Source organism: Mobula birostris, chromosome 7 (genome assembly GCF_030028105.1).
Source record: "Mobula birostris isolate sMobBir1 chromosome 7, sMobBir1.hap1, whole genome shotgun sequence".
In the NCBI taxonomy this organism is placed as follows: domain Eukaryota; kingdom Metazoa; phylum Chordata; class Chondrichthyes; order Myliobatiformes; family Myliobatidae; genus Mobula; species Mobula birostris.
The window spans coordinates 7,322,977-7,339,714 of NC_092376.1; the positions used below are offsets into that span (position 1 = coordinate 7,322,977).

General features: G+C 42.7%; 1 protein-coding gene across 3 annotated transcripts in view; it reads right to left on the reverse strand.

Moving 5' to 3' along the window:
* LOC140199992 (kelch-like protein 24) overlaps positions 1-16,738 on the reverse strand; it is a 36,548-nt gene that overhangs the window by 3,358 nt on the left and 16,452 nt on the right. For all 3 annotated transcript variants that reach the window (XM_072262572.1, XM_072262574.1, XM_072262573.1), the window contains exons 4-6: positions 11,949-12,067; positions 5,194-5,382; positions 1,508-1,696 (exon numbers count right to left, since the gene is read on the reverse strand). In XM_072262572.1, the coding sequence (XP_072118673.1) occupies positions 1,508-1,696; positions 5,194-5,382; positions 11,949-12,067 (497 nt within the window). The remainder of the gene's footprint in view (positions 1-1,507; positions 1,697-5,193; positions 5,383-11,948; positions 12,068-16,738) is intronic.

Here is a 16,738-nt window from a genome sequence, read left to right on the forward strand (position 1 = left end):
CATATCAGAATCAATGAAAGATTGCATCTAACAGGACGAACTAATGACCAGTGTGCAAAGGACAATTACTGTGCAAATACAAAACAAAAAAGCCTACAACAAGTAGTGGATACGGCCCAAACCATTGCAGGAAAAGCCCTCTCCACCCATTGAGCACATCTGCAAGGAGCACTCTTGAAGGAAAGCAGCATCCAGCATCAAGGAACCCTACCATCCAGGCCATGCTGCCATCGGGAAGGAGGTACAGGACCCTCAGGACCCACACCACCAGGTTCAGGAACAGTTATTACCCCTCAACCATCAGGCTCCTGAACCAACGTGGATAACTTCACTCATCCAAACGCTGAACTGATTCCACAACCTATGGACTCAGTTTCAAGGACTCAACAACTCATGTTGTGTGGGCAAGTGGCCAAGTGGTTAAGGCATTGGACTAGCGACCTGAAGGTCGTGAGTTCGAGCCCCAGCCGAGGCAACGTGTTGTGTCCTTGAGCAAGGCACTTAATCACACATTGCTCTGCGACGACACTGGTGCCAAGCTGTATGGGTCCTAATGCCCTTCCCTTGGACAACATCGGTGTCATGGAGAGGGGAGACTTGCAGCATGGACAACTGCTGGTCTTCCATACAACCTTGCCCAGGCCTGCGCCCTGGAGAGTGGAGACTTTCCAGGCACAGATCCATGGTCTCGCAAGACTAACGGATGCCTTTACTTACAACTCAGGTTCTCAATACTTATTGTTTATTTATTTACTATTATTATTATGTCTTTTTTCTATTTTATATTTGCACATTTGGTTGCCTTTTGAACATTGGTTGTTTGTCCATCTTTGTGTGCAGTTCCTATTGTGTTACTTTCTATTTACTGTGAATGCCCACAAGAAAATGAATCTCAGGGTAGCATATGGAGACATAACTGAAGTTTGATAATATATTTACTTTGAACACTTCCCAGTTCTTTGTTCCCTCCTGCTTATTACAAAACATGTTACGGATGGAAGTAAAACAAGAGCTATACAAGAGGGAAGGGTTCGATTGATATTTGTTCATTCGTTATGTGCTGTGTCGAATGACGTAGGCAATCATGGTTTTTCCAGGACCACGCTTGATCGTGGCTGATCTTTCTATGTAAGTGGTTTGCCCTCGCCTTCTTCTGGGCAGTGTCTTTACAAGATGGGTGACCCCTGCCATGATCAATACTCTTCAGAGGTTGTCTGCCTGGCGTCAGTGGTCGCATAACCAGGACTTGTGACGTGGACCATCTGCTCGTACGACCATCCACCACCTGCTCCATGGCTTCATGTGACCCTGAGTGCCACACCTTGCCCAACGATGACCTGCAGGCTAGTAGAGGGAAGGAGCGCCTTCCACCTACTTTGGTAGAGAAGCACCTCCACTCCTTAGAACAGGTTAAAAGGTGGAGACAACATCATGGACCGATGGGCCTGTATTGTGCTGACTGTTCTATTTACCGTCAAGTTGGTTTGATCAGTCTTGGTGAACTTACCAGAGGTCCTGGAACACTGGTCAGCACTGCCCAGACGCCCTGCTTTGCGTTGTACTTGTACACTGAGTCCATCAGCCCTCCCATAACGTAGAACGAATCGTTCAGGCTCACAGCGTTGATGCACCTTTGAGCAAAAGGAGTCGACGTTGTAAAAGTCCATTCGTCCTTCAGGGGGTCGTAGCTTTGTACCTACAAAATGAATACATGGAGTACGTTCAAAAAGGTGTATCTGGATTTTAGTAAGACGTTTGGAAAGGATCCCCATGGTAGTCAGCAGGCACTGCATCCAGGACGTGTGGATACAGAAGTGGCTTGCCCACAGAAGGCAAAGGGTGGTAATAGATATTGAGTAGATTTGTAGAGGGTGGTTCCTATAGTGACAGAGTCTAGGACCAGAAAGCACACCCCAAAGCAGAGGATGCCCATTTAGAACAGAGGTAAGAAGGGATTGCTATAACCAGAGGCTAGGGAATTCATTGCCTCATTTAAAGATTAAAGATTAACCTTATGGTACAGCTATAGCATCTGTGGTATGTTTTCTTTTAGTGGGGGGAGTCCAGGACCAGAGGGCACAGCCTCAGAATAGAAGGACGTCCTTTTAGAACAGAGATGAGGAGGAATTTCTTTAGCCAGAGGGTGGAGAATCTGTGAAACTCATTGCCACAAAAGGCTGTGGAGATCAAGTCATTGGGTATATTTAAAGCAGAGGTTGATAGGTTCTTGATAAGTCAGGGTGTCAGATGTTACAGGGAGAAGGCAGGTGGCAGGCAGTTGTACAAGGCCTTGTTGAGACCACACCTGGAGTATTGTGTGCAGTTTTGGTCCCCTAATCTGAGGAAAGACATCCTTGCTATAGAGGGAGTACAAAGAAGGTTCACCAGATTGATTCCTGGGATGGCAGGACTTTCATATGATGAAAGACTGGATCAACTAGGCTTATACTCGCTAGAATTTAGAAGATTGAGGGGGAATATTATTGAAGCGTATAAAATCATAAAGGGATCGGACAGGCTAGGTGCAGGAAGATTGTTCCAGATGTTGGGGAAGTCCAGAATGAGAGGTCACAGTTTAAGGATAAAGGGGAAGCCTTTTAGGACCGAGATGAGGAAAAACTTCTTCACACAGAGTGGTGAATCTGTGGAATTCTTTGCCACAGGAAACAGTTGAGGCCAGTTCATTGGCTATATTTAAGAGGGTTAGATATGGCCCTTGTGGCTAAAGGGATCAGGGGGTATGGAGGGAAGGCTGGTACAGGGTTCTGAGTTGGATGATCAGCCTTGATCATACTGAATGGCGGTGCAGGTTCGAAGGGCCGAATGGCCTACTCCTGCACCTATTTTCTATGTTTCTATGGGGTTGAGAGGGATAACAACTCAGACGTAGTGAAGCAAACTCGAGGGCCAAATGGCCCAATTCTGCTCCGATTTCTATACTTTTATGGAGAGTTTTCGTCCTGGAGTTTGCTGACTAATGGTGGCCACAGCCGTCTGTTCTGAGATGTCTGCTCTTTGTGATTTTTACAAATAACTTGGATGAGGAAGTGGAAGGGTGGGTTAATAAGTTTGCAGATGACATGAAAGATGGCGGAGTTTTGGATGATGTAGAAGGCTGTCGAGCTGGGCTGAGTGGCGGGTGGAGCTCAGTTGGATAAGGGTGAAGTGATTCACTTTGGAAGGTTGAATTTGAAGGAAGGACACAGGGATAATGGCAGGATTCATCACAGTGTGGAGGAATGATAGTGATGGAGTGGTAAGCATGACTCCTTTCCAGGTTGTTGTCCCAGGTTCAATTCCCGGCCATCGCAGGCTGTGGGGTTTAAGGGTGGAATGGTGGCGTACCGGTTAGTGTAATATTTCACAGTATCAGCTGTAAGATCAGGGTTCAATTCCTATCCCTGTCTTTATGGAGTTTGTACATTCTCCCTGTGACCACGTGGGTTTCCTCCAAGTGCTTCTGTTTCCTTCCACATTCCGAAGATGTACAGATTACGGGTTAGTAAAATGTGGGCATGCTGTACTGGCACTGGAAGCATGGCGACACTGGTGGCCTGCCCCCAGCACACTCACGACGCGAAAAGACCCATTTCACGGTGTGTTTAGATGTTTCTCTGCACATGTGACAAATAAAGCTAATCTTTACCCAACTGTCATTTCCCCAGTGCTGGCGAGTCCAAAACAAGAGGACACAGGTATGAGATAAGAAGGTAGAGATTTAAAAGAAACCTGAGAAGTAACACCTTTACACAGAGGGTGCCTGTGAGTGGCTGAGGCAGGTCCAACTGTAGAACTTCAGAGGCACTTGGAACAGATTTATGAAAGGGAGGGGCATGGAGGGTTGTTGGCCGAAGACGGACAACCAGAACGAGCGGGGTTTTGCTGTGGCTGGAATAGACTGGTTGGCCTGAAAGGTCTGACTCCATACTGCATTTCTTGATGACTGACGATTCGAACATTACAAGTTGAAAGTCAAAATGTCCATTTAGAATGTCAAACCAGCATAGGACTGATACGATGCAGGGCGGGGTAATAGGAAGCGTAATGAAACAAGAGGGCTCGAGGAGTACCAGCATCAGAGTTAGGATAATTGCATGTGGGTAGTGAGAAGTTGGATTTAGGAGATTCAGCTCAATGGGAAGGAAGGCAAATGCAATGTTAGTATTCATTTTCAGAGGACTGGAATATAACAGCAAAGGTGTAAAGATGAAGCTTTATAAGGCATTGGTCAGACGATAGTTGGAGTATTGCGAACAGTTTTAGCTCCCTTATGTAAGAAAAGATATTCTGGCATTAGAGAGGGTCCAGAGAAAGTTCACGAGAATTATCCCAGGAACGAAAGGGTTAATATATGTTGAGCATTTGATGGCTCTGGGCCAGCAAATATTTGAAAGGCTTAGATAGAGTGGATGTGAAGAGGATGTTTCCTGTAGAGGAGGAGTCAAGGACCAGAGGGCATGACTGCAGGAAAATGCTGGAGGAACTCAGCAGGTCATGCAGCATCCGTGAAGGGGAATCAACAGTCTACGTACATTTCAGGCTGAGACCCTTCATCAGGGCTGGAAAGGAGGAGGGAAGACACCAGAATAAGCTGGGGGGAGGGAGGGGAAGGAGTACAAGCTGGAAGGTCAAATCACAAACAAGAGAAAACCTGCAGGTGCTGGAGATCCGAGCAACATATACAAAGTGCTGGAGAAATGCAGCAGGTCAGGCAGCATCTATAGAAAAGAGTAAATGGTCAACGTCATCAGGACTCATTCCAAAATGTCGACTGTTTTCTCTTCTCCATAGATGCTGCCTGGTCTGCTGAGCTCCCCCAGCATTTGTGTGTGTGCTTAAGCTGGAAGGTGAGAGCTGAAGCAAAGAGGTTGGGGGTGAGAAACTGGGAGGTGATAGGGGGGAAAAGGTAAAGGGCTGGAGAAGGAGGAATCTGATGGGAGAGGAGAGTGGAGCTTGGGAAAAAGGGAAGGAGGAATGGCACCAGGTGATAGGAGGGTGAGGAGGAGAGAAGTTGTAAGTGGGGAGTCATGGTGGGGAATGGAAGAAGATGGAAGGGTGAGGAGTAAAATTTTACACTCCATTCTTAGCTTGAGCCTCTTCCTCATTGGTCCCTCCCAGAACTGTATCCATACCGAGATCATGGAAGGAGGAGATCCCGAGTACTGGATTTTGAAGGGAACGCTTGTGTCTTACCTTGTTGGAGTTCAGTTTATCACTGAGCGCTCCGCCAATGACGTGGACCTTGTTTAGACAGGCAGTTGCTGCCGCTGAGCTGACAGCTTCCAGTAAAGGAGCCCGGTATCTCCAACAGTTCAAGGTAGCGTTGTAGCATTCGACACTGGACATCCTGCTGAATCCATTAAAACCGCCCACAGCATAGATCTGCACAGGTAGAGAGACAGGCAAAGCTCAAAGTATACACGTCACCATATACTACCCGGGGATTCATTGTCTAGTGGACATACTTAATAAATCTGGAGAATAATAACTATAACAGAATCAATGAAAGACCACCCAACCAGGGCGTTCAACCAGAATGCAGAAGACAAAAAACTGTGCAAATACAAAAGAAGAAATATTAATAATAAATAAATATCAAGAACCTGAGATGAAGAGTCTTTGAAAGCGAGTCCACTGGTTGTGGAAATAGTTCAATAGACAATAGGTGCAGGAGTAGGCCATTCAGCCCTTCAAGCCAGCACCAGTTCAGTGATGGGGCAAGTGAAGTTGAGTGGACTAATCCCCTTCAGTTCAAGAATCTGATGGTTGAACTGTTCCTGAACCTGGTGGTGAGAGTCCTGAGGCTCCTGTACCTTCTTCCTGATGGCAGCAGCAACAAAAAAGCATGGTCTGGGTGGTGATGGATGCTGCTTTCCTGCAACAGCGTTTCATGTAGATGTGCTCAACGGTTGGGAGTTTAGTATTGGTGTGCGGGACGTTATCTTCTCTGGTTTAGGAGCCTGATAGTTGAAGGCTAATAACTATTCCCAAACCTGGTGGTGTGGGACCTAAGGCTTCGGTACTCCTTCCTGTTAGTAGCAGTGAGAAGACAGCATGGGCTGAATGGTGGGGGTCCTTAATGAAAGATCCAGTTTTCCTGGGACAGTGCTTCAGGCTCAGACACCACCTTCCTCCCTCTCCTAGGACACCGAACCAAACTTGCAGATTAATTTCTGGGAAGGTACGACGTATTTAATCTTAACCTTCCCTGTCGACCATAATTGTTAGCAATATAAACAAGGAGATTCTGCAGATGCCGGAAATCCAGAGCAGCACACACAAAAAGCAGGAAGAACTCAGCAGGTCAGGCAGCATCTTGCAGGGGAATAAGCAGTTGACTTTTCAGGCTGAGACCCCTCATCAGAAATGGAAAGGAAGGGAATAGAAGCCAGCGTAAGGTGGGGGGCGGAGGGGGCACTGGTTCTTCTAAGCTGTGCGGCAGTAACTGAAATGCTCCCGCGCACATAGCCTTTGTTGCCACCCAGCTGGAACTGGACACTGCTCGAAAAAGTTACAAACCATGAATGATTTTCTTTGTGGCACCCTATTCCATTATTACCTTCAATTAAAATAAAAAGCATCTTACTTTTCGATTTTCATTCTAAGTATTCATAGTATGCATATTACAAAAAATACATTTAAAGAGCCATGCGGTTTTCAGGCTGTGTAAAAATTTCCTGCTCAGGGCAATGGTTGGTTCGCACAGCTGTGAAGAAATTAGAGGGAATGCTGGGGGTGGGGGGGCAGGGGGGGGTAAGGAAAGGGAAGGAGCACAAGCTGGCAGGAACAGGTGAGGGGGAAGGGGTGATAAAATGAGAAGCTGGGAGGTGACAGGTGAAAAAAGCAAAGGGCTGAAGAAGAAGTAATTGTTGGCATTAGTAGCTTGAAGAAAGTGGCCTTCTTTAGGGAGGGCACCAAGTATAGGAGTTGGGAGGCCATACTTGGGAGTATGGCAAATAGTTTTAGACACCTTGTTGACCTATTTATTTATTTGTTTCTTTAGCGATACATCACAGAACAGGCCCAGTAAGCCACATGCCCAGCAACCCACCTATATAACACTAGCCTAATTTGTTCATTTGTTATGTGCCTTTTCGTCATGTGATGTAGGCTATCATGGTCTTTCCATGACCTTGACTGTTCTTGGCAAGTTCTTCTACACAGGTGGTTTGCCATTGGCTGCTTCTGAGTAGTATCTTTACAAAACAGGTGACCCCAGCCATAATCAATACTCTTCAGAGATTGTCTGCCTGGCGTCAGTTGTCACATAACCAATTATAGGGCAATTTATAATGACTAATTAACCTACTAACTGGTACTTTCTTGGACTGTGGGAGGAAACTGGAGCACCTGGAGGAAACCCACATGCACATGGGAAAAAACATACAAACTTTCTTGCAGAGGACACCGGACTTGAACTCCAGACTCCAATGTCCTGAGCTGTAATAGGACCACGTTAACCACTACAGTACCGTGGTGCCCCAACACGTGTCATTGGAACGATGTAATTAACTGGAAAGAGTGCAGAAAAGATTTATGAAGATTTTACCAGGATAACAGCACCTGAGTTATAGGGAGAGGCTGGCCCGGCAAGGCCTTTATTCCTTAGGATGTAGGAAAATAAACCTGACAGAAAAGTTTTAAATGATGAGAAGCACACATAAGGTGGACAGTAACCATCTTTTTCCTCAGCTAGGGGACACTAAAGCTCAGGGACATTGGCTTGGAATCAGAGGGGAAAGATTTCAAAAGGGCCTCAGGGGCAACTTTGTCACCTAGAGGGTGCTGAGTATATGGAATGAACTGCCAGAAGAAGTGGTTGAGGTAACTACAATATCATCATTTAAGAAGCACTTGGAATGGTACATGGAAGGGAGGTCTTCAAGAAATATGGGCTGACTGCAGGAAACGGGAACTGGGTGAGCACCAAGGGTTCAAGGGCTTATTGGGCCAAAGGGCCTGTATATGTTCTGTTTCGTTTTATCACTCCAAGTTTATTGTCATGGGCATACATACCCAAGGTGTACGTTCCATTTCTGAGATAGGGTTAAGATTGTACAGGTTGGTTCAGGAACTGAACGGTTGAAGGGAAGTAGCTGTTCTGGAAGCTGGTTTTGTGGGACTTTTGGTTTCTGCACTTCCTGCCTGATGGCAGCAGCAAGATTAAGGCTTGACCCAGATGGCGGGGACTCCTGGTGATTGATGCCACTTTCTTGTGGCAGCACCTCCTGTGGACGTTGTCTAACTCTGTGATTCCAAGTCAATGTGATCTGAGTCTACGGCACATCTTTCCTGCATGACAGGTCCCTATTCACTGTGTTTCTCTCAGATAAGTTACCCTGCTCTTATCAGGAGAAATTGGTGTAGTTTAAGTCGTATGTCTTGCCACCCCCACTATTTGAAAGCTTGTTTTTGGGAGTAAGCTGATAGTTTGCTGTGAGCCCAGACGTACTGGGGTACCGCGGTAGCGCAGCAGTTAGTGTGGCACTATTACACTTCGAGACAGAGTTAAGAGTTCAATTCTGGAAGTGGTCTGTACATTCTCCTTGTGGAATGTGCGGGATTTCTCCAATTGATCCAGTTTCCTCCCACAGTCCAAAGACGTACTAAATATTGGTCAATGTAAACTGCCCTGTGATTAAGCTAGGGTTAAGACAGGGGTTGCTGGGCCAGCAGCTTTAAGGGCTGGAGAGGCCTATTCCACACTGTATCACTGAGTAAATATGTCCTGCTTTGTCTCCAAGTCACTATCAACTGACAGACAGCAAACAAAATCTATCAGTGAAAGCTACAAATGACGTTTGACTTTGGCCTTCTGGAGGATTTCCAAACCTTCACTGCCTATGTACCAAGAACTCCTTGTCATTACCTGTAGGCCAGCAGGTTCCAACTTTCAAGAGACAAGAGAATGCTGACGCTGGAATTTGGACGCTGGAATGCAGATCAGGCAGCGTCTACGGAGGGGAATAAGCCGTCAGTGCGTCAGGCCGAGACCCTTCATCGGGACAAACAGTGCCTGAACCAGGTCTCAACCTGAAACGTTGACAAAGGTCGCCAACATTTGATGTCCTCAGGAAGCTACAGAAATTCAGCACGTTCCCCATTACTCGCACCAATTTTTAATTGATGCACCACAGAAAGCATTCTGTTTGGATTCATAACCGGCTTGGCATGGCAACTGCTCAGCACGTAACTGCAAGAAACCACAGAGGGTCGTGGACATATCTCAGCACACCAGCCTCCCCTCTTTACTTCTCGCGACCTCAGTAAAGCAGCCAGCCCACCACAGACATTCTCCCCTCTCTACCCTCCCTTCGGGCAGAAGATACAAAAGCCTGAAAGCAAGCTCATGGACTGCTCTATCTCACTGTTATCAGACTCTTGTATGATAAGATAGACTCCTGGCCTCATGATCTACCTTGTAATGATCTTGCACTTTATCTTTTACCTACACTGTTATTATTTTACCTTATTCTACCTCAATGCATTGTGTAATGATTTAATCTGTTCGAACAGCATTCAAGATGAGCTTTTTACAGTATTCTGGTACATCTGACAAAAATAAGCCAAACAAAACAATCATTTCCCCCCACTTCCTGCACAGATGCTGCTCGACCTGCAAAGTTCTTCCAGCAGATTGTTTCTGATTTCAGTTTGAAGCTCTTTGTTTGAAGCTGATCCCTTCAGCTTCTATCATTCCATGACCTTAAACACCTCGCATAACTCACATGTACACCCATTGGTCACTTTATGATACGATGGACTGTTCTGCTGTGCAGTAGCTCAGTCACTTCAAAAGTTCAACACACTGAGTGCTGAGATGCTCTTCCGCACACCACTGTTGTGACGTGTGGTTATCTGAGTTACTGTCTCCTTCCTGTCAGCTTGAACCGGTCCGGTCATTATCATCTGACCCCTCTCATTAACAAGCTGTTTTCACCTACAGAACTGTTACTCACTAGATGTTTTTTTTTCTTTGCTTCTCACAATATTCTCTGTAAACTCTAGAGACCACTATGCATGAAAATCCCAGGAGATCAACAGCCTATACGTAAACCACCCTGTCTGGCACCAAGAATCATCCCACTGTCAAAGTCACTTAGATCACATTTCTTCCTCATTCTGATATTTGGCCTGAACAACAGCAGAACCTCTTGACCATGTCTGCATGCTTTTATGTATTGAGTTGCTGCCACATGATTGGCTGATTAGATACTTGCATTAACGAGGTGTACAGGTGTTCCTAATAAAGTGACCACTGAGTGTATGTCAAAGTCAAAGTAAATTTACAAATAAAGTACATACTGTGTATGTCACCATATACAACCCTGAGGTTCATTTACTTGCAGGCATTTACAGGAAAATAAAGAAATACAATAGAATTTACGTAAAACTATACTTAAAGACTGCTAAACAACCAACGTGCAAGAGAAGTCAAATTGTACAAAATACAATATCAAAAAATAATGCCAAGTGCACAAGTTGTAGAGCATGTAGGTATTCAGAGTTGAAAAAATGAAGTTATCCACGCTAGTTCGAAAGCCTAACGCTCGTAGCATAATAACTCTTTCTGAACCTGGCAGTGTCAGACCTAAAGCTCCTGCCTGATGATAGCAGTGAGAAGGGAGCATGACCTGGATAGTGGTTAGGCCTTGATGACAAATGGCGTTTTACTCTGGCAGTGCTCCTTGTAGATGCGTCAGTGGTAGGAAGGGCTTTGCCTGTGATAGATTGGACTGTATCCACCACGTTCTGGAGACCTTTCCGTTCCCGGGCATCGGGGTTTCCACACCAGGTCATAATGCGAGCATGATAAAAAAGCTGATTGCAATTTATACAAGACCTCATGATAGCTGAAGGAGAATGAGGGGAGATTTGAGAGAGGTGTACAAAGTTGCTAAGGATATAGATAGGGTAAAAGCAAGCAGGCTGTTTCCACTGACATTGGGTGAGACTAGAACTGGAGGTCATAGGTTAAGGATGAAAAGTGAAATATTTAAGGGATAGCTTCATTCAGAGGGTGATGCAAATGTGGAATGAGCAGCCAGCAGAAGTGGTGGACGCTATTTCAATGGGAATGTGTAAGTTTGGACAGGTACACAGAGGAAGGCTATTGATGGGTTATGGTCCAGGTGCAGGTCGATGTGCATCGGCAACATGATAGTTTGGCATAGAGTAGATGGAACAAAGGGCCTGTTTCTGTACTATAGTGACGAATAAAAAATCTCCTTGAGCCTGGTGATACATGTCCTCAAACGTTTGCATCTTCTGCCGATGAGGGAAGGGGGCAGAGAGAAAATGACCGGGGGTGGGGTGGGGGGGTCTTGTTGTGGATGCTCTGCTATTTTAAATGGAATGAAGATTATAAAAACTGAGAGGAATTCCATGATGAAGATTGTGAAAACTCAGGAATTCCATGAAGAAGACTGTGAAAACTCAGGGGTGGGTAAACCGAACCACGATACAGACTGGCCACAGTCCATCTAACTAATGGGATGGATGCTTCTTTGACACAGAGATGGGGTGGCCACCAGTTACACCAATACCATGCAAGTTACACAAATACCACGACCCACCCAGCCAACACATTTTTCGTCCCTCTTCCTTCCAGGAGAAGGCTCAGGAGCTTGAAGACTCATACGGCCAGATTTGGGAACAGCTTCTTTCCAACTATGATAAGACTGTTGAACGGATCCTGACCCGGATCTGGGACGTACCCTCCAAATATCCGGACCTGCCGCTCGGTTTTTTTTGCACTACCTTACTTTCCATTTTTCTATTTTCTATTTATGATTCATAATTTAAAGTTTTAATATTTACTATCGATTTGTAATCCAGGGAGCGGGAAAGCGCAGAATCAAATATCGCTGTGATGATTGTACGTTCTAGTATCAATTGTTTGGCGACAATAAAGTATAAAGTATAAGTGTAAAGTTGAAGAGTCCTACCTTGCCGTGTAAGGCTACCATTTTATGCCTCCATCTTCCTTTATTCAGAGGTGCCACTCTCAGCCAGACATTGAGGAGGGAATTATACATCCACACGTCCTTGCTGTACAAATGTCCACCTGAATATTCCAAAAAAAAACTATGTTGGAATTGCAAATGGTTTATTGGCAGTTAATCTGATTAACAATTCTAGTTCTCACCCCACCCCCCCCTATCTTTAACCTCCTTCACTGCACCTTAAAAACTTTAAACCACTTTTTATAATGCTGTTTACATTGTAAATACATGCTGGTATTTATGTACCTGTGCACATTTTATTCCATATCCAAACTTTAACTTCTAACTTATTTTATACTATATATTCTTTATAATTTTTGAATGTTGCCGTTTTTTGTTGCACATTGTGATGTGGGATACAAATTACAATGCGAGATAGAAAAGGTATTTTTTTTAAAAAGGGCAATGGTATGATAGTCATGGGGGATTTCAATATCCAGATAGATTGGGAAAAAACTATGTTGGTGCTGGATCCCAAGAGAGATTTTGTAGAATGCCTTCGAGATGGCTTTTTAGAGAAGGTTGTCATTGAGCCCTCTCGGGGAAAGGCGATTCTGGATTGGATGTTGTGTAATGAACCAGAATTGATTAGGGAGCTTCAGGTAAAGGTATGCTTAGGAGGCCATGATTATAATATGACGAAAGTCACCCTGCAATTTGAGAAAAAGTAGATAACGTCAGAAGTATCAGTATTGCAGTGGAGTAAAGGGAATTACAGAGGCATGAGAGAGAAGTTGGCCAAAGTTGATTGGAAGGGGACACTAGCAGGGATGATGGCAGAACAACAATTGCTGGAGTTTCTGGGGCAATTCAGAAGGTGCAGGATTGATACATCCCAAGGATGAAAAAGTATTCTAAAGGCAGGGGATAACACAACCATGGCTGATAATATAGCAAAAACTATTGGGATGTTAAGGGGACTCAGAAACCCACAGAAGGCAACTAAAATGCCATAAAGAGAGAAAAGATGAAATATGAATGTAAGCCTGCCAACAGTGCAAAAGAATATACCAAATGATTTTTCATTTGTAAAGAGTAAAAGAGAGGTGAGAGCAGATATTTGACTGCTAGAAAATGATACTGGAGAGGCAGTGGGAGTCAAGGAAATGGCAGATGAACTTAATAAGTATTTTGCATCAATCTTCACTGTGGATAACACTAGTACTTTGCCAGAAACTCAAGTGTCAGCAGGCAGAAGTGACTATAGTTGCTTTTACTAAGAAGCTGCTTAGAAAGCTGAAAGGTCTGAAGGTAGATAAGTCACCTGGATCAGAAGGACTACACCTCAGGTTTCTGGAAGAGGTGGCTAAAGAGATTGTGGAGGCATTAGTAATGATCCCTTCAGAATCACTAGATTCTGGAATGGTTCCGGAAGACTGGAAAATTGCAAATGTCACTCCATCCTTTAAGAAGCAAAGGAGGCAGAAGAAGGAAATTATAGGCCAGTTAGCATGACTTAAGCAGTTGAGAAGATGTTGGAATCCATTATTAAGGATGAGGTTTTGAAGTACTCGGAGGCACATGATCAAATTTGTGAAATTCAGCATGGTTTTCTAAAAGGGGAAACCTTGCCTGCCAAACGTGTTGGAATTCTCTGAGGAAATAACAGATAAGATAGACAAAAGAGAGTCCATGGATGTTCTTCACTTAGACTTTCAGAAGGTCTTTGACAAGGTGCTGCACATGAAGCTGCTAAACAAGATAAAAGCCCACGGTGTTACAAGAAAGATACTAACATGGATAGACAATTGGCTGATAGGCAGGATGCAAAGTGTGTGAATAAAGGGATCCTTCTCTAGTTGGCTGCAGGTGGAGTGTCACAGGGGTCTGTGCTGGGACAGCTTCTTCTTGCTCCTCCAGTTTTCTGTTTTTATTTCAGGTTTCCAACATTTGTGGTCTTTTTTTCCCTCTTTCATATATGTAGATACATGCCAAAACACACTCCCATGTCTGTGCTCCAATACATTACCATGTTTATAGACACAGAATAAGATTAACTTTCACACATGCATATTAATGAATCAGGCATTACTTACTGTACTGTTGCCACTAAACATCAAATGTCAGAAATAAAAGATACAAGAGATTCTGCAATGCTGGAGATTTTGAGTCAAATACACAAATGTGCTGGAAGAAATCAGTAAGTCAGGCAGCATCTTTCTTTTTCAATCTTTTTATTAATTTCAAAATATAGAAACAAAACATAGCAATAATACAAATAATATGAGATGTATTGTTACATTTAAAAAAAGAGTAATTGTAAAACCAAATAGTGGAAATTACCAAAACTCCCATACATGTAGAACTGATCACGGATAATATAAAGCAAAAAAAAAAAGGAAAAAGACAAAAAAAGAAAAAAAAACCCATCCCAAAAGAAAAAAAAACTAAACTAAACTAAAAGACTTGGGCAAAACTAACAACTTAAAAATGGAAAAGAAGAAAACCTCAGCGTCGACGCCTCCACTCCCCTCCAACAACAGTACAGAGAAATAAAACCAGTTTGGAAATGATCAAATTACATCAAATGAAAACGCTGAATAAATGGCCTCCAAATTTTTTCAAACTTAATAGAAGGGTCATAAACTGCACTTCTAATTTTCTCCAAATTCAGACACACCATAGTTTGTGAAAACCAATGAAATACTGTAGGAGGGTTGATCTCTTTCCAATTCAACAAGATGGACCTTCTAGCTATTAAAGTAAGAAATGCAATCATCCTTCGTGATGAAGAGGTTAAATTATTTGAGTCTATCATTGGTAATCCAAAGATAGCAGTAATTGGATGAGGTTGTAAGTCTAGATTTAGGACCGTTGAAATAATATCAAAAATATCTTTCCAATATTTCTCCAACAAGGGACATGACCAAAACATGTGAGTTAAAGAAGCAATCTCAGACTGGCATCTGTCACATATTGGATTAATATAAGAGTAATAACGAGATAGTTTATCTTTGGACATATGAGCCCTGTGAACTACCTTAAACTGTATCAACCTATGCTTAGCACATACAGAGGATGAATTCACCAACTGAAGAATTTTTTCCCATTTTTCAGTCGGTATATTAATCTCAAGTTCTCTTTCCCAGTCAGCTTTAATTTTATTAGAGGCATCAGGACATAAATTCATAGTTATATTATATACAATTGCTATTACACCTTTCTGAGAAAGATTTAAGTCTAAGATTTTTTCCAAAGTGTCCATTGGATATGGGTGTGGAAAATTAGGAGAGACAGTAATTAAAAAGTTTCTAATCTGTAAACATCTAAAAAAGTGAGATCTGGGTAAGTTATATTTATTAGAAAGTTGATCAAAAGACATAAAACATTTATCCAAAAATAAATCGCGAAAAGATATTATACCTTTGGTTTTCCAATCAAAGTAAGCTTGATCCATCATGGAAGGTTGAAAAAGAAAATTTGATATAATGGGACTTGCTAGAATGAATTGATTAAACCCAAAAAATCTTCGGAATTGAAACCATATACATAAAGTATGTTTAACTATTGGGTTATTCATTTGTTTATATGATTTAAAAGAAGTAAAAGGAAGTAAAGTTCCTAAAACCGAACCCAAGGAAAACCCTTGTAATGAATTAGATTCAAGATTTACCCAATGAGGGTTTAAAGATGCGTCCAAATCTTGTAGCCAAAATTTTAAATATCGCATATTAATTGCCCAATAATAGAATCTAAAATTTGGGAGGGCAAGTCCCCCCTCCTTCTTGGATTTCTGTAAATATCTTTTACCTAACCTAGGATTTTTATTCTGCCAAATATATGAGGAAATTTTTGAATCCACGTTATCAAAAAAAGATTTTGGGATAAAAATTGGAACCGATTGAAATATATACAAAAATGTAGGCAAAATGATCATCTTAATAGCGTTAATCCGACCAATCAAAGACAAAGAGATTGGGGACCATTTGGTAAATAAAAGTTTAATCTGATCAATTAAAGGTAAAAAATTAGCTTTAAACAAATCTTTATATTTTTTGGTAATTGTTATCCCTAAGTATATAAATGAATCAGTAACCAATTTAAATGGTAAACGTCCATAAATAGGTACATGCTTATTTAAAGGGAATAATTCACTCTTACTAAGATTCAATTTGTAACCAGAAAAGTTACTAAATTGAGCTAACAGATCTAAGATAGCAGGAATTGACTTCTCCGGGTTAGAGATATATAACAACAAATCATCTGCATATAATGATAGTTTATGTATTTCATTTCGACGGGTAATACCAACAATATTTGGCGAGTCACGGATAGCAATTGCTAAAGGTTCAAGAGCAATATTAAATAGTAAAGGACTAAGAGGGCAACCTTGCCTAGTACCACGAAAAAGACGAAAAAAAGGAAATCTATAATTATTTGTACAGACTGAGGCTACCGGGGAGTAATATAACAATTTAATCCAAGATATAAATGTCAAATTAAAATTAAATTTCTCAAGAAGATTAAATAAATAAGGCCATTCAACTCTGTCAAAGGCTTTCTCAGCATCTAATGAGATAATACATTCCGGGGTAGGCAGCATCTATGGAGGGAAATATTTCAGGCTGAGATCTTTCACCAATCCCGATGAAGGATCTTGACCCAAAATATTGACTGTTTACTCTCCAGCACCAGTCATAGTCATACTTTATTGATCCCTGGGGAAATTGGTTCAAGAGGTACCAGCTGTAAGATCGTAGCTCAATTCCCACCCGTCTGTAAGGAGTTTGTAC